Genomic DNA, 19092 nt, shown 5'->3' with positions numbered 1-19092 from the left:
AGTGATGGGGTCGATGAAAATGAATTCAATCCACAACTGTTTGTACCACAAGGATTTGGTTTAGTCTTTGAGGTGCTGCAATTCTTTAGTAACTTTTAACTTAAGGAACCACAGCCCACTAGTGACACTCTGTGGCCTGTTTGAACATTTGAACCTCTACTTCTTTGTACAGACTGACAGTAACATTGCCTCATCCTTAGTAACACTTGGAGAATTTGACCTGTTTAGGGCAACTCAGCTCTTGACAACCTGGGACTGGTCATTGGGTCAAACAGCACTTTTTTAGCCTTGATTTCTGTACTGTTTCCAAGCGGAATTCACACAGTCCTGAAACAAAGCAATATAAATTATTGCAGTATACTTTTTCTTCCTCAGAGGAGTGCTCTTGTTCAGGATTTCACCATTTCACTGAAACAAAAAAATTCAATGTTTCTCTACTACTAAAGTTCCCTCTCACTGTCCACACCCTTGCTTTTTTTCAAGTGTTATTCAACATTTCACTCCTGCTGACTTATTTGGTCCTCAGTGGAGTGTTTGGAGGACATTGTGTTTATTGTCCCATTAAAGATAGAATGCTGTAAATTAGGCCAGAAATTCTACAAAGGAATGATTGACTCCATCATCTGCACCTCTAGAACTGTCTGGTTTGGCACTGCAACCCAACAAGACAGACACAGACTTCAACGGATAGTTAGAACTGCAGAAAAAACAATTGCTACCAGCGTGCCTTCCACTGAGGACCTGTATACTGCATGAGCAAGAAAGAGCTGTGAAAATATCTACAGACCCCTCACATCCTGGACATAAACTGTTTCAACTTCTCCCACAAGATGACGCTATAGGGCATTGCACACCAGAATGACTACACACAAGGACAGTTTCCCCCCCCCCCACCGTCACTCTGCCTAACAACTAATTCCTACAACACTGTCAAACTGTCAAGCTGTATTACTATTATTCTCATCTTTCCTATTACGTATCCTTACCTTCTTATGACTGTAACTTTGTTGCTTGTATCTTACAATTTATATTGTTTAGTAGCCTAGTATGATTTATGTTGTTTGCTTAGCTAGTATTCTATGACTATCACTAAGTGTTGCATCTTATGATTTATGATGAAGTGTTGTATTTTACAATTTATGATGAATGTATTTTTATGTTGTTTATGATCATGATTTATCACTATTACTTGTATGTACACTGTCTGAGAGCTGATGCACTGGAGACAAATTCCTTGTTTGTCCAACCACACTTGACCAATAAAGAATTCTGATAAAGAATTCTGATTAAATTTGCTTTTTTGAATGCTCTGGTTTCAACTTCTGTGGACCTGAGCGGGGGGGGGGGGCGCTGGAGTCCCTCAAGCATACTAATATTTTCCTTTTATTTCTCCATAGTTTGTGTCAGTTCCCATTGTTTCAGAACTCTACAAGTTTGTATTAGGCAGAATCTGCAATCCTATTCAAATTCAACTTTATACTAGTTGAGTAAACTACAGTTCTACAGTCTTTTTTTGGTAGTTTTTCAAAGATATCTGATTGGCCATTGCAACAATAGAAGAATAGACCAAATACAACTTTTGTTCTAATCAGCCAGGTTCTTATTATCACAATAAGCTATATTAAATGGTGCTTACTTCTCAGTAGACCCAAATAAGATTGCACTGTGACTTACATGTTTATAATACAACATCAAGGCCCTAAAACCATGGTGAATTCCTCAAAAAGAATGATAGTGGAAAAATATTAAAGGATGTTTATGATGGAAGTAAAATGAGTCAGTTTTTTACCCACTGGTCACTGATTAATATAATTTGCATTATAATTATCTATGGACAGCCATTTCATTAATAGTGAATGCTTTCTGCTTCTTATGCTCCTAATTCCAAACTAGTCCAACCAGCTGAAATCACATGTGCCCTTCCCTTCTTCAGTATTTTGTCCCAATGTACAGGAAATGCTCTCCAACCCACAGTTTCTCAAGCCTAATTTCAACCTATTGATGTTGATATGCCATTGTACCATAGAGTTACTAAAGGTTTGTTTCTTGAATTATGAAAAATCTGGGGCATCTTCTTTTCTCTGAACACAGGGATATCAGCAAGATCCTAAGCCTTTCCCAAGCTGGCAAGGAATATCCTGGGACTGGGGAAAAAAATTGACCAGGCAAGCAAGTTGTAAAGAAAATATTTTATTAAAAATTTCACTGTCAGAGAGGAAATTGAGAATTTGAGGGCTCAGAAAGCAATGAAGAGGTACAGAAAAGGTGGCGTTGACAACTGTATCAACATGGAATAATCAGGCCAACTGCAAAGCACAATGAGTAATCTCTTGTCTCCTCCCTGTAAGGCACAATGACCAGGTCTGTCATTTCCTTCCCCACCCCAATTTGCAATTTCTCACAGATGCTCAGCCAGTTCCGTACTTGAGGTGGTTTGGCCCTTGGAGCAATAAACAGCTGCCTTCTCTTCAGATAATTCCCTAATAATTATTTCTCCTGTTCGTTTTGCTGATGACGCTTCAGCTCAGCCAGCAGAGATTTACATCCAAGCAAAGAATCCTTATATACAGTACAACAATAAAACAAAATCTCATAATATCTACCCAAAAAAAAGAATAAACAAAATAATTATCTCCTCATTCATATCACAGAGTATGTCCAAAAGTTATGTACAACTTCATACAGAATGGATAGGAGTATATACTCACTGGCTTCACAGGCTAACCTTCTGTGCTATATAGACAGAGAGGAAGATGATTCAAATTCAAAAGCAAGATTTGGATTTAAAACTAATATTCAGCTTTGCTATTGGATTCTCAAGAGGGTCAGGCAAGAGCTGGGCAATCCACTATAATACAAGCCAACTACAGGTCAATCTATCATGTATTGCACCGCTGTGAAATACTTCCTCCCCTTTAGCTCCTGGGAAGATTCAGTGCCCTCAGAAATGTTCGAAGTCACATGTAAACTTGCCAGAATGATGGGAGTGATCCACCTAATGACCCCAAAGCATAAGCCCTTATTGCAGTGTTTCTCAACCTTGACAATTTTAAGGCATGTGGACTTCAACTCCCAGAATTCCACAGCCAGCAATGCTGGCTGTGGAATTCTGGGAGTTGAAGTCCACATGCCTTAAAATTGTCAAGGTTGAGAAACACTGCCTTATTGAAACAGCCTTCCTTCCACACATAAGCAAACACGTACAATTCAGGGGGAGTTTTCTTAGAGACGTGCATCCTCAAATGAGCAGAAATTGAGGTGAAGCCTGATTTAACTATTTTTTGAGGAAGTTTTTGAAGAGAGATGGAGAATTTATTTCAGGCATCTCTATCCATAAAATGAACTCAGAACTCAGGCATAACTGTAAATTATCAGATGCCATAAAATGTAAGACATCAATTTTCAAACTGGGGTGTAGGTCACAGTAGGAATAGGAAAGGGATAAAAATAGCTTACATCAACAAACAGGAAGGTCAATGAAAACATCACAGGCATCAACCTATATGTTTCATATAACCCTATTTGTGGAAAATTGGGACAAACCTATATTCTATCTTTATAAAGTGTGGGCAACACCTGCTTTCTCTATATTTAAGTATGGCTGTGCAAGAAGCAGAGTCTGCCAACTTTCACGCCTCTCCTTTTGTCCAAGGATCTTGTGAAAATTAGCTCTGAAGAAAAGCTAATTTTGAAAATGTCCCTATGTAATTACATTATTTAACTACTTAAAGAGATTGTATAGTTGGAGGCAAATTATAAAATGAGGAATGACCTCTTTTTCTGTCACAATTTGATTCTAAAAATAAATAGATATGAAGAACTCAAAACAGTATTGTAACATTAAACTAGAAATGATAACTAGAAGGTAGGAACAGAGGGGAAATCCAGAAGGGAAAGGCAGAGCCAGATTTTCAGTCATGACCTAATTTCTATTTCCTCTTACATGCATTCAGATCAAATCACAATTTGCCTGTTTTCCATTTAGCATTAATCTAGGTATTTGGCATAGATGAGATGAGCTCAGGCCTCAGCATAGACATTAACAGATTTGTGAAAAGGACACCACTTCTACTTAATTAGTCCATCAAAATATTTCATCAAAATGCAAGTTTAAAAACTGTATCACTTTATGTACCAGTTAAAACACAGGGAGAGTGGCTTTAAGGCAGCATTAGGTTTTAAACAGAAAGAAATTGGAAGAAGTAAGGAATGTTCTATGTGTTTCTGTCTGTCTGTCTGTCTGTCTGTCTGTCTGTCTGTCTCTCTCTCTCTCTCTCTCTCTCTCTCTCTCTCACACACACACACACACACAAAGACAAAGAAATGTAGGGTTCAGTGGGTTTGTGGGAAGAAGAATCCCATTCACTATGGCTCCTTCAATAGATATAGCAAGTCCTTACACTTAAAATAACCTTCATTATAGAACTCAGGGAAACATGAACTCAAAAAAAGTCAATGTATTGTCAGAGGAGGCTAATCTTCTGATCACTCCTTGCCCTTAGAAACTATCACGGGATCAGGGCAGGTAGAGTTTGTAAGCAGCTAATGGATAGTCTAAGGAAACATGGAAAAAGGAAGGAAAAATCCTTCAATAGATCCTCTCCCCCACACACACAAGCATTAGGAGCACTGTCCTTCCCAGAAATGGAGGATAATTTTACAGAATCAGATGGGCTTTGTGGTGCTGTTGTATACCAGGTGTTCTGTGTCTTCAGCAGTTGATAAGACAGAAGAAAGAGTGGAATTAGCCACAGTAGGGGGCTGACGACGTCTTCGGTAAGTTTTTCGATTCTTTAGGAAGAAGTAACCAAGGACTACCAACACTATCATGATGCAGACACCAAGGAGCACAGCAATGGCCACTTCAAAAGCACCTATGAGAGGTGGAGCAGGAGTGGGAGATGGAGAGAGAAATCATGATTATACTGAAATTGTCGGAATGCTTTCTTATGCAAAAAATTCAAGACACATTTTTGCTTTACGAAGGCTCCCAATCCATTCAGAAACAAAGGAAACACTTATGTTTCTAGGACTCTTCCTTATAAGATGATAGTACAGGATCAGCCTAAATCCAACTCTAGGTCACCTTAAAGAAAACTATAATTATAATGTAACATTCTCAGATATGCATACCTGCTGACGTGATTTTGACGAACAAACCGGGAGTGGAAATGCTAGTCTTAATTCAGGTTCTAAACGTTGCTGCACTTTAGTATCAAAATTATACCAATTATACCACAAAAACAAAACAAAAAAAAATGCTCTGGTGGCAGGGAAAGTTATTAGAATTCTTAAGCCAGTATTTTTTGTGGGAGCAAAAGTGCAAGTTTTGTAACATCTTATTTTCCCATTTTCTATGGTTTTTGTTCTTTTTGTGGTATATACTTTGTTATCAATAAAATAAATCATTTTATTTAGAAGTACGTCATACTTCTTTCCACCACCCAAAAATGTAAGGCAAGTTGCTGTTAAGAATAAAGATCGTAACAAGCAGAAGAAAAGGGACTCAAGAGTTATTTTGAATGTCATTACATACTTAAACTGGCTTGTTGATATTCGTATCCTCTCCATCTCTCCCCAATCATATCTTCCTCTGTATTAAAAGAAAATACAGGATTATGTAACAATGTTCAGAATAATGGAAACAACAATGTACTGATAATATTAAGTTACTAGCAGTTACTTAATAGTTAAGTTACTATTACATAACCATCCCCAGGAGGGCAGGACGGGAGCCAAGGATGCCATTATGCCCAGATATGGTTATTTATTAGTTATTTTATTAATTTATTTGTATCCCGCCTTTATTATTCTTACAGGTAACTCAAGGTGGCGAACACATCCAACACACTTTCTCCTCCTATTTTCCCCACAACCACCACCCTGTGAGGTGTGCTGGGCTGTGTGTGTGTGTGTGTGTGTGTGTGTGTGTGTGTGTGTGTGTGTGTGTGTGAGACTGGCCAAGGTCACCCAGCTGGCTTTCATGGCTAAGGCGGGACTTCAACTCACAGTCTCCAGCTTCCCTTCACCACTACACCAAACTGGTTCTCATAATAATCAAATTTATATAGCCACTTATTTCCTTCCAATGTTATTCTGGACAGCAGACAACAATAAATTAAAAACAGCCAATATAAAATCGATAAATTCTAAATGGTCACAGTAATAAATATCATAAAAACAAAAATAATAATCCTGGGTAGATAAAAATGGCATCCTCAGCAGTCGAGCCAACAGGACAGATCTCTCGTCCCTTGAAAGCCCCATGCCTGACAGGATCACCAGGTCTTGAGGGCTTTAGAGAAAGTCAAAATGGAGACATCATTTCTCCTGATGTCTTACTAGGCTCCTGGCCCACTTGACTTTAATTTTTTTTATTAATGTAATTAAATAAAAACTAGCAAGCTGCAAAATAAAGCACCAGCCTCTAGCAACAATACTACTGAGTGCTGCAGAGCAGGGCTTTTCAACCAGTGGTATGGGTACCACCTGTGGTACATTGGCACCTGGCAGGTGGTACACGACCATCCTAGAAAAGTGGTAGTGGGGGAGGGGAATGAGCTGAACCGGTGGCAGCACCGCACAAGCCTGAGTGAGAGATGGCTGGAGCTGCAGGGCTGTCAGGGCTCAGTGGAAGCACCAGGATCAGCACCAGGCTCCAGCTGGAGCTCTGCGCTGATCCTGGTGCTTCTGCTGAGCCCAGAAGAAGCGCCGATCAGCTGGAATGTTGCAGCATCTCCAGGGTCTTATGATTTACATTCAGATGCTTGGCAACTGATTCATATTTATGATGGTCACAGTGTCCCAGGGTCATGTGAAGTGACCAAAACCTGCTGCAACCACCCAGCAGACAGGGGGAATAAAAACCAAACACCTCCCCCCACCCCTGCTGCCAATTCTCAACAGAAATGCTCACAACAATGAAAACCTCAGACAGGAGGAAGAGCACTGCCGAGCGGGCAGGCAGGTGTCTTGCTCGGCTGTGGCTTGGGGGGCACTTTTTTCAGTGTTATTGTAACTTCGAACAGTCACTAAGCGAACTGTTGTAAGTCGAGGACTATCTGTACTTCATCACTTTTTTCCTTTTTTTGGGGGGGGGGTCAAGTTTTTGACACCTTGCTAGGCAACTGGTGGTACTCGGATGTTGCCATATCCTAAAAGTGGTACAATGGGTGAAAAGATTGAAAAGCCCTGCTGTAGAGGTCCCACTACAATGATTTAAAAAAAAAAATCTTTAAGGTTTTCTTCTTACTTGTGACACCTCTACATAATTTCATACATGTTTCTTCCTGCTCAAAATTATTTTTGTTGCCTTCACAGCCTCCATAGGTGAAGCGACCACACTTCTCAGTCAAAGGGTTGTAGTACCAGCGAAGTAGACTTCCTTCACACGGTCCAGTATCTGGCATATCCAAACAATAAGCTACCAGAAAGGAACAAGGAATATTGTTAGCTATTAATTAATTGTATTCTACTGACCTATCATGATTAAACATTTGATAAAGCCATTACCACTCAGAGAATTGGTCTACCGCCTATGTAGCACAGCTAGCTTTTTTTTAAAAAACTTAAAATGTATTACAGGTAGGCCTATGACCTATAACCAGTTGTTCAGCAACTGGCTTCAAAGTTACAATGGTGCTAAACAAATGAGAGCTAGGACCGGTTCTTGGGAGTTCTGGTTGTCCCAGTCAAGTGACTGAGATTTGGGTGCCTGACAACAGGTTTACACTTTTGACTGGTTGCTTTTGACCTTGCAATCATACAAACATCATCTGTAACCTTCTCTGCCGGCTTCCCCAGAAAGTCAATGGGAAAGTTGGCAGGGTAGGTAGCAAGCTATTGGGGAAAGTCTCCCCCACTGGGCACCCTCCCCTAATCCCTCTGCCTTTGCACCATGCTGACCAATAGTGCACCCCTGGACACCCATTTTGACATGTCGCATCTGTCACGCACCCCCTTACACCCTCCCCGACCAATGCCTCTTGCACTCATCTATGCATCCTTCCAGACCCGGGTCTCTTGCACATCCTTGTACACCCTCTCCAAACTCCTGCACATACATTCAGACTCTCCCTCACCTAATACCAGCCCTTTGTCTGCTTCCACTGGCTCCCCCACTGACTTTGGTGGTAGTAAGACAGCAGAAAGTTCCCTTGCCTTAACAACGACCATGGGATTCAGTTAACAATGGCAACCAGGAATGCAGGAATCGCCGTTGTAAGCAATGTGGTTGCACTTTACAACGCACTGCTTAGCAACAGAAGTTCCAGTCCCAATTGCCATCATAAGTCAAGGACTATCTCTGTCGTGGCGAACCTATGGCACGCATGCCACAGGCAGTACACAGAGCCGTCTCTGGTGGCATGCGAGCCATTGCTGGGCCGAGCTGTTCCCTCCTCCTCTCTGCGCATGCGCAGCTCTCCGCACATGCGCAGTCTGGGAATAGGCGAGAGGCTATAAAAGGAACAACTTTTGGCGGAAGCAGGATTTGCTACAGACAGCGAGCGAGCGAGCACAAGTCGGAGTGGACAGCGAGCGAGCAAGTGAGCATGAGCCAACAGCTCGGTGGCCACGCCCACTCAGTGGCCACGCCCACTCGGCAATGCATAAGTGGGTTTTGGGTTGCAGTTTGGGCACTCGGTCTCTAAAAGGTTCGCCACCACTGGACTATCTGTACTAATTATAATAGAAGTAGTAATGATAATAAACATATTAAATTTATATGCCGCTTGACTCCTGGTGACTCTAAAATTTACAGTTTAGTGAAATACTTTACCTTGCACCATTGTTATAATGGTTATTTTTCTTTTGCAACTGTTAGCTAACCCTAACATTACAGGATGAAGGCCAATAGCAAACATTCAGGGAACATTCCATCTTTTTATACAACTTACCCAATATTTTAAAAATTATAATAACAATGTGTCAAACCCCTCCAATGTATTTGTCTGCATATTATTGCTTTATTATTGCTTTGCCTGTGTATTCCTTTCCAAGGTCTGTCATTCTGGTGGGAGTGGGGCTGCTTGCCTGGGAAATGTATTTGCCTGGCTCTGCTCTGTCCTCTCTGAAACATCCTCCCTTTGTGTGAAAGGAATGTGGCCTGAAAACATCTGCTTTATCTCCAGACAACGGAGCCTGGGACCATTGGGAAACAAAAACCAGAGAGACCTTTAGATGGGCGCTAAATCACCAGGCTCTCAAAACAGCCTGGCACCTGTGGATTGGCTGGATTTCAATCGGATGGTTGGACACTGGGGGGAGGAGTCCTGAATGGGCATTATGATGTAACCTTTTGCGCGCAAATTTTTCAGACTTTGCTTTGCTCTATTGCTATCACTAACTCTCAATAAAAGTTCCTTTTGAAACAATGCCCGTTTCAAGTGTTCTACTTTCTTGGGAGATCTAGTTGAGGCAAACCTTTACATAATGATTAACACTATTACAAAGTGACATGGTTTCATGCTTTCATTCACTGTGTTTATGTGACAAACACTGCACTCCCCTCTGGCAAGTATGATGAGCCCCAGACGGCCTTTGGGGCTTATGAACTAGAAAAGAGGCTAGGGAATGTCTCAGGGCTACCGAGTCATTTCCAGGTGCTAGATGGACATTTCTTCACGACTTCTCTAACACCAGAATTAACACTTGAGACTTCACACAGACTTTCTGAAGTCTTGGCCAGGACACATTCTGATTACAACTAACAGAGCCAACAACAACAACAACAACAATAAAGTTGGAAGGAACCTTGGAGGTCATCTAGTCCAATCCCCTGCTCAGGCAGGTAACCCTATACCATTTCGGACAAATGGCTGTCCAGTCTCTTCTTTAAAACTTCCAGTGTTGGAGCATTCACTGCTTCTGGAGGCAGGTTGTTCCACTGGTTAATTGTTCTAACTGTCAGGAAGTTTTCCTTAGTTCTAGGTTGCTTCTCTCCTTGATTAGTTTCCATCTGTTGCTTCTTGTCCTGCCTTCAGGTGCTTTGGAAAATAGCCTGACTCCCTCTTCTTTATGGCAGCCCCTGAGATATTGGAAAACTGCTATTATGTCCCCCCTTGTCCTTCTTTTCGTTAAACTAGACATACCCAATTCCAGCAACCGTTCCTTATATGTTTTAGCCTCCAATCCCCTAATCATCTTTGTTGCTCTTCTCTGTACTTTTTCTAGAGCAGACATGTCAAACTCGCAATGTCATGTGACGTCGCGTGATGTATCGGAGCTTTTTCCCCATTGCCGGCAATGGGGTGGGTGCGGTTTCCTCGTGACGCGTCCGGCCTGCGGGCTGGCAGTTTGACACCCCTGTTCTAGAGTATAAGCTAAACTAAAATGAGTATAAGCTTAACAGTAACCATGGATTGTTATTATGCTTTTGTAACAAGTTCTACTTACTGCAGCTTACACAAGACTGCCACAAGCAAATTTACTACATGCCCATGTTTATACTATATTTGACTTTACAGTTCCACCATTTTTTTTGTCTTTAATCAAGTGCTACTTAAAGCAGATCTGTGTTTATAGAAAGATGCTTTAAAACACTTGACTGTTGGAAATAGCCAACTGAGGATATTTGTTGATGTGACCATTTCCCAATAATAAAGTTATTCAAGATTATACTCAAATATGCCCAGAATAGTTAATTCTTTAACAGAATCCAGTTCAAATTCTACCTGAATGCAGACATCTACTTCAATTATATTTGGAAGAAGCAAGCATAGATTTTTTAAATGTGTTAAAATTTGTTTCAAGTGTAATCCTTCATGCATTTTATAATATACTTACTTCTGACAGTAATATTGATTTTCTGTAACTTATTGAATCCTTGAATATCTGAAAGAGACAAAGAGCAGAATGCAGAATGCTTACAGGCAGGCTTTTTATTTGAAAATGGAAATAATTCTTATGATGTATGTCATAAACTAAGTGACATATTTTAAAAACATTTTTGTCTTCTCATTTTTTTAAATTCCACTCTGCCTCTGTTTCTTAGTAAACCTTGTTTACTAATATGTTTTAATTTAGTGTTAAGTAGGCATAGTTAACACTAAAATTTAAAACAATATTAAACAATATTTGAGACCAATCAATCCAAGGACTATGTAAGAAAAGAGAAGTTTTGTGATAAAAATAAATGATGCCAATGTAAATATTCTCTTTTATTTTGCAGATCATTAATTTGCTACTTTTGTTTTGCATAATAAACAGATTAAGTTTTTCTTAGAACAGAAAGCTATGCATGACAGCGGGGTGCAATTATATGCACATTAAAAACAGCTGTTTAAATTCAAAATAAGCTATTCTGACCTCTTAGAACAGTGGTTCTCAACCTTTTTAATGCCGCAACCCCCAACAGGTCGTAAGTCGAGGACTAAACTGGTTGTAGGTCGAGGACTAAACCGGTCGTAAGTCGAGGACTACCCAACCGGTCGTACGTCGAGGACTTTCCCTGCCCGGGAGCGCCGCACATGCATGGTTCCGCCCCCTGCGCTGGCCGAGGCGTAGCTGGCAAGTGGCAGAGACGGAGCAGGCCGACCACCAGCTGGCCCAGCTCAAGGGAGGTAAGGCACCCGCCGGAAAAGGGGGAAAAAATGGCGGACAGCCTTGCTTGGTGACCCCCGTGAAATGGTCGATCGACCCCAAATGGGGTCGCGACCCATAGGTTGAGAACCGCTGTCTTAGGAAGTTCTCCAACCTTATCAGATTTGCTTTGAGCTAAAAACAATCCTATTTCAATCTCAGACCTGAGCCTTACTTACAGCTTCTCTTCAACCTAAAACATCTCAAGTGTTTGTGCGTTTGTGTACATATACATGTACACATATACACACATACATACACACACACACACACATACATACATGCAGGCTATAGAAACGTACTATGTACTAAAATTTCCTTTTTGAATTTCCCAAGAGCTTTCTCTATTATCTTCTCACAGGACAATCAAAAGACCAGATCAGACCAAAGGCCTATCCAACAACAGCCCAACTGCATTCTCACAATAGCCTTTAGATGCCCATCAAAAATTCAACGGAAAAATGTAAGTCGTATGTTTGGGGTATGCTTAAATTTAATTTGTGGTAGTGAACACAGTTGGACTCAGTGGCCTTCAATACCATCTCTATTTTTATTAATCTCAGACAGTTCAAGGATGACCAACTTACACGAATCACAAAATTTCTCATCTGACCCATCTCGACAATCTGGAGTTTCGTCACATTCTAGAACTTTGTCAATGCAGCAGCCATCTTCACATTTGAAATAGAAGGGCAGGCAATCTCCATTGCACACTGTATGAGAAACATAGGTTAGTTCTCAAGGGCTCTCAGCAAAGATGGTTTATCTTTGTGACATTCAGGTAAAAAGATGTTTTTCTTCCTTGGGCATGGCAGAAATAAGAGTACAGGCAGTCCTCGATTTCCAACAGTTCATTTAGTGACCATTACAACAGCACTGAAAAAAGTGATTCATGTTTTTCACACTTGCGACTGTTGCTTGGCAACTCTCATATTTATGACTAGCTGTTCCCAGCCATGTGTTGCTGTGGCTCAGTCTGGTTAAATGGAAAAGAAGTGTGTTGCTTTTACGTCCAACAGATGGCGCTGTTTTTCCAAAAAAGCATGTTTTTACCTGTCACAGGTGTGACATCTATATAATAGTAGGTATATGTATATAAAAACACGCGCATATTCGAATGCAACATTGTGTCAAAATTTCAAAGCAATCGGTGAAGAACTTTCGGAGATTTAAGATTTTGAACAAACGAACATTTACATTTTTATTTATATAAGATGGTTGCAGTGCTCCAGGATCATATTGAATCTTTTCTGAGTCTAACAAGCAAAGTTAAGAGGAAGCCAGATTCACTTAACAATTCTGTTACTAACTTATCGACTGCAGTGATTCACTTAACGACTGTGGTGAGAAAGTTCATAAGATGGGGCAAAACTCACTTAACAACTGTCTCACTTAGCCACAGAAATTTTGGGCTCAATTGTGGATGTAAGTCGAGTAGTACTTGTAGAAAAGTACCGGCAAGTGCTTCACTGCAATGCTACAAAAGCATAGAGTAAGAAACCAACAATCAAAGATGTTCCACTAAGCCTCATGTCACTAAAGTAGTTCACAAGAAGTTTGGATGCTATCATGGAAAACTACAGAAGAACTTACTTGGTTCTTGACGTTTTTCAACAGCACCTGAAAAGAAGGAAATGGGGGTAAAGTACTGTCCTTTCAAGAATCAGTTTTTCAAATAGCTCTCATTGAAACATTCAATCCAACCACCTTACCAATTTAGTTTAAAAAAAAAAAAGGGATTGGAGAATTGCCAGCCCAGAAACTATAAACCATGTCCCTTATATACTTTTCTGGTATGCACTTAATATGTATAGAAGCCGCTTCAAATTATTTATGTAACACATAGCAACGCAATGGAGGCAATATTTGTCATTCAGGCAAATGCCAATCATATGCTTCCCTCTACTGGCATAAAGACAAAGTATCCCTGATTTCATAGCCTGGCTCAGCCTTCTTCAACCTGATAATGCCCTCCAGATGTTGAATGATGTTAATAGTTGTTTCCCCAACCTGGCTAATTGGGAATTTATGTGGGTTCTAGCCCCACAAGCCATAAAAAGCCTCTCTTTTTCTGTTTCCCTGACTCAGATGTATACAAACGGAGTTCACAAACTGAACCTAATAACTATGTATTGAAAAGCATGGTTTTTTTTGTTATGAGTGATTTGGGGCACTATTTTATAATTTAATTTATACCCCGCCCTTCTCCTCATGGGACTCAGGGCGGCTAACAGCCTCATAAAAACTACAATACAAATACAATAATTAAAAGCCGAATTAAAAAGAAATATTTAAACAATTAAACTATGGTTTACTCAATAAATCATGATTAAAACATTAGAATGAAACCAGCCAAATCAGCTTAATTTGACTGAAAGTTATAAGAATCAGTAGTTTCAAAATAATTCTGAATTAATTAAGTTTCCCCACTTAAATCTCTAAAATAGAGAAACAATATCTTCTAATAAACAAACCTTCCACTTTCTTGCAGGCAAGATTACATTCCTCTTTTCTGACATAATTGTTCTTGTTGGCGTTGCAGCCACCAAAAATGAACTGTTGACACTGCTCGATTTCAGGATTGTAGTACCAACGATGGAAGGAACCTCGGCACCGTCCCACTTTATAAGGAGCCAGGCAATGATCTAGGAAGAACAAGGAAGGTGAATTCTCACAGTAAGGGTAAGAGAAGGCATAAATTATATCTAGTCTATTTTCCCAGATTTTACAGTGTTGCCAGTTGAAAGAAAGATGGGAGCAGGTACTGTAGTTGTCAAGGACTATTCTTCCAATAGAATCACTAAATATATTTTAATAGCAAATACAAGATGTCAGCGCACCTAGGAATCTCTTCATGTTATCTTACAGCAGAATGTTAAAAAGTCTATAGTATACAATACACACACACACACATATGTATACACACACACACACACACGCACGCACACACATATTCATATTCTTCTTACAAATATAAAATAAATAAAGAAGTAATGGGTTCCATGCAAAAAACAAGGAAGAACATTTTGTTGTTTTTAAAATGATGGTGAGAGGAACTTTAATAATTCTAAGGAATAATTGCATTTTTCTTTGTGTATAAAGGCTCCTGCACTAAGATACCACTCCAATCTGCGTTATTTCAAGAGCATATCTGTCTATTTATTTGCTTATCTGCCTGTCTAACTCTATTCCATATGTGGCTACATTGGAGTCAGGAAAGGAGAGAGAGCAAAGCAGGAAAGAATTACATACATCATTGTCAGTATCAGCATAATTGAATAGTTTCCTGAAAGAGAAGCTCAGATGCTCCAAGCGCTTATGTCTTTGGCAGTCATTAATAAGTTATTGTGTAGAGTGCTGCCTGCAATTGTTCACATCTACCAACCTTTGCAAATCCCATATTTTAGGGAAACAGAATGTTTTGGACCAGTGATGGCGAACCTTTTAGAGACCGAGTGCCCAAACTGCAACCCAAAACCCACTTATTTATCGCCGGGTGCCAGGTGTGCGTGGCCGACTGGGTGTGCATGGCTATGGTGGTCATAGCAGATTGGGTGGGTGTGGCCAAGGTAGGCATGGTCACATTAATGTTGCTCGTGGGGAGGGACGCCTGTGGGGGGTGGGCAGGGTTGGGGGAGATCCAGGGGGTCTCTGGCAGGTGGAGCGGTAGGCAGGAGGCTCGTCCTGTGGGGTGAGGCGAGGCAGGGCGGGGTTGCCATTGCCATGGGGCAAGGCAAGGGCCGGGGTGGCTGCTCCCTGACACCATCGGCCCCCGCACTCAGAGGCCAGTGAGCACATGGGCACTGACAGTGTCCATCAGCAGCCTGCTGGCCCCTCGACCGGCACACTTTGGGGCTCCGCAGCCCGCCACCAGCAATTCAAAGAAGCCGCCTCTGAGCTGGATGGTCGGCCGACAGTTGAGGAGGCGATGCAGTGGGTCGTGCCCGAGAAAAGGAGAGCATGTGAGGCCAGGAGGGACGGGACGGGGGGGAGGGAAACCAGCCGTGCTGGGATGCATCCGGCCACGTGGGACCTCGGCGAATTAGCAAGCGGTTGGTTGAAGAAGGACAGTTGCCATCTCCAGGGCATGGCACGCGTGCCCACAAGAGAGGGCTCTGAGTGCCACTCTGGCATCGGTGCCATAGGTTCGCCACCACTGTTTTAGGCTTTTTAAAAATGGCATTAAGCATATTTTAGGGATTAATGTACAGTCTACATATTTTCTTCTTCAAAATGATGGTAATCTATGGCACCGATTTTTAGTAAAATGTTATTGGGACCAGAAACCAGCAATAACATTATTAAAACTGTGAATATCTTTGTGGCCACCTGTAGATTTTTCTTGTGTTACTAAAACATTGAAAAGCTAAGAAAAGTATTAACTTTTTTTAAAAAAGGAAAAGTTTACTATGCTTCATAAAAGCTCACTTTTATCATCTCCATAGTTGCACTCTATCATAGTTCCCCAACCTTGTGGGGTTGGCAGCCCAGAGCAGAGTGAGGGGGGAAAGAAGGGATGGCTTTGTGGGAGGGGTGAACGCATATGTGCGCACGAATACCCATTGCTTGTGCAAGTGGGGCCGTGAACGCCTGCAATGATACTTGTAGCGATGCTCATGCGAGTGGGTCCACGAACACCCGCGACGATGCTCACAGCGATGCTTGTGCTAATTGGGCCGCAAACACCTGCAGTGACGCTCGCGCGAGTGGGGCCACAATCACCTGTGATGCTTGTGGCAACACTTGCATGAGTGGGGCTGTGCGCGCACACACACATGCACGTACCGACCAGCCATTCACACCACCCAGTGGCCAATAGGCTGCGGCCCACAGGTTGGGGACCCCTGTTCTATATGACTCTTGAATGTTTCTTGGCAATCTATAAATGCTAAACTGACACGTCTCGATTCCAGGCTAAAAGCTGCATCTACAAATGACTTACCTACAGTCTGATCAGCATCAAGTACAGTGACAGTGATGTTGATGGAGTTTTGCTGATCCGCAGTATCTGTTACGGTGAATTGGAAGATATAAATCCCCTCCTTCAGATTCAAAAGCATCATACTATTGTTCTCTTTCTGAAGATACAAGAAAAAAATCAGAAATAAAAATGACCTAAGCAAAACAGGTCTTTTGTTTCCCTCACTTTAGAGTTTATCTAAGCAACTCTGGGGTTGCTTATCATATTATACAGTCCCATCATGTATAAATATAAGGAGTTGCTAAATTCAGAATTCTTTGTAGCATATCCCCAGAATTATGTAGATGCTTTAGAATCGTTTAGGTTGTGCAATGGTTCATGAATCTCATGTTATTTGTCTCTATACCACGCAATGTTACAAACTCTCAGTTACCAAACAATTTGCAATCCAACAGAAGTTAAATAAAATGGCATTTTTCCTCTAGCTAACATTTAGGAAATGGGCTATTTCATAGCTTATCAAATACCTGTGACTGTTTTTTCTTTCTTCTAAATTGTCTTAATCATAAAACAAGCTCTACTACCATACAGTACAAAACAACAGAAGAGCAGTCTTTGTAGTGACACATTCTCAATATTCAAGTTAGAAGAATAAATTAAAGCATTACTAAATTGTTATTTTGTAGTTTTTTAAGCTAATAATCTAAAAATCATTCACAAAGGAATATAACAAAACCATAACATTCAAAAGCAATGTACTAAATCAGCTTTAAAAAAACCTCAACACACCTATCGTGATTAAACATATTGTTCATAACATGCAGCAACTAAGTATAAAAGATCTCCAAAGTATATAGATTTAGAAATGAGTAATTTTTTTAAAAAAAATTGCTCTAATGTTTTTATGTATATAGATTTGATGTCCTTGATTTGCACAGCCTAGGCGAGCACTTGAATAAGATATTTGCTTTTGAATGAATGAATGAATGAATGAATGAATGAATGAATGAAACGAAACTAAGAACTATCTTATTCCTCATCCCATCTTTGTACTTTGTACCTCTCCCAGTTATATAATATACTTGCTTAGTATATACTTGCTGGAAGAGGGACAAAAGCACTGCTTTGATGGAGAGCACTTGCCAGATGGATGGAAATGCCCAGTAAAATTATAATAAATTATTCGTGCATTAGTCTTCATGTGTTTCAGTGATGTGAGACGTCTTCATGTTACACACATTGTATTGTTCTATTCATGAACTCCCAGAAATAAGAATCTGTATTTAGATTAGATTTGATAGCTACATTAAATCATCTTTACAACTTTTAAAAGTTGATCTTTTCAGAACTACCAGACTCCAACTGAAAACAGAAATAATCCATTATTTAATCCCATAGTGGTCATGATAATGACATTGATAATGTTTACAAACAACTTCAACTAAATTAGCCAGTCTATAAAAAGATCATCAATGGACACCTACATTCTTGAATGGGTTCAAAGCAAGGGAGCAAAATTAAAATGGTGAAAAGCTAGCCATATTTGTTAAGTCACAAAAATGTATATCAGGGATGTCAAACTCGCAACGTCATGTGACGTGTTACGACGTATCGCGACTTTTTTTCCATTGCCGGCAATGGGATGGGTGCGGTTTCGGCATGATGCATCCAGCAGGCGGGCCAGCAATTTGACACCCCTGATGTATATGATATGAGAAACCAGCAAGGAATTTCAGCAGATCCTACTGAAAGGTCCAAAAGGATCTGGAGGAATAAAGATAGCTTTACCTGTTAGATCAGGGGTAGTCAACCTTGGCTTTTTTATGACTCGTGGACTTCAATTCCCAGAATTCCTGAGCCAGCTTAGCTGGCTCAGGAATTCTGGGAGTTGAAGTCCACGAGTCATAAAAGAGCCAAGGTTGACTACCCCTGTGTTAGATGGATGGAATGTATTATCAGAGAAAAAAAGTCAAGTGTATCACATTCTCTCCTAAATGGCCATGCTAATTCCAAGGAATTAAAAAAAATCTTCAAGTATTTTATAATCTCTATGCTATCCTATTAATAATAATCTCTATGCTATCTTAATAACAATGTGAAGTTTAATTTTTTTTTCTTATAATCCATATGGATTAAATGGAGATTTTAAAAGTGCTACGGAAGGGAATCTTAGTAGTAGACTTACCTGCATTACCACCGAGGAATCACCAGAAAGAAGACTCCATTCATAATTCACAATTCCATTATCATCAGTACTTTCTGAGCCATTCAATATTACTGGTTCGCTACTGGGCTGGACTTTCACATCCATCCAAGCTTTAGGTTTAGGCGGCTGATCATCTAGTTTAAAAACAACAACCATCAGAATGCATTAATTTTTCAAAACTCTCATAGGACCAGGGCTTTTTTTCAGCCGGAACGCGGCGGAACCGCGTTCCGGCACCTTTTTCCGGGCCGGCCGCACCGGAAATAGCCCCTCCCACACCAGAAATAGCCCCTCCCAAATTTTACTTGCATTCCTGTTCTCTAAAGGGGCGGTCCTAGGGTTTGATGAGGGCGTGGCCAGGTTTGAGTTCCGCCACCTTTTCTCC

General features: G+C 40.7%; 1 protein-coding gene across 1 annotated transcript in view; it reads right to left on the bottom strand.

Moving 5' to 3' along the window:
- Positions 1–4634: 4634 nt before the first annotated feature.
- The window catches only part of SPINT1 (serine peptidase inhibitor, Kunitz type 1), a 33533-nt gene continuing 19075 nt past the window's right edge, over positions 4635–19092 (bottom strand). The window contains exons 2-10 of the mRNA XM_015819960.1: positions 18687–18841; positions 16523–16658; positions 14055–14225; positions 13174–13200; positions 12168–12293; positions 10786–10833; positions 7253–7423; positions 5537–5593; positions 4635–4874 (exon numbers count right to left, since the gene is read on the bottom strand). Coding sequence (XP_015675446.1) covers positions 4666–4874; positions 5537–5593; positions 7253–7423; positions 10786–10833; positions 12168–12293; positions 13174–13200; positions 14055–14225; positions 16523–16658; positions 18687–18841 — 1100 coding nt within the window. The 3' untranslated portion in view covers positions 4635–4665. The remainder of the gene's footprint in view (positions 4875–5536; positions 5594–7252; positions 7424–10785; positions 10834–12167; positions 12294–13173; positions 13201–14054; positions 14226–16522; positions 16659–18686; positions 18842–19092) is intronic.

The sequence above is a fragment of the Protobothrops mucrosquamatus genome, unplaced genomic scaffold (genome assembly GCF_001527695.2).
Source record: "Protobothrops mucrosquamatus isolate PMUCROS unplaced genomic scaffold, P.Mucros_1.0 scaffold1026, whole genome shotgun sequence".
Lineage (NCBI taxonomy): Eukaryota > Metazoa > Chordata > Lepidosauria > Squamata > Viperidae > Protobothrops > Protobothrops mucrosquamatus.
Note: the sequence above shows the minus strand (reverse complement) of the source record. Positions and strands in the feature narration are given on the sequence as shown.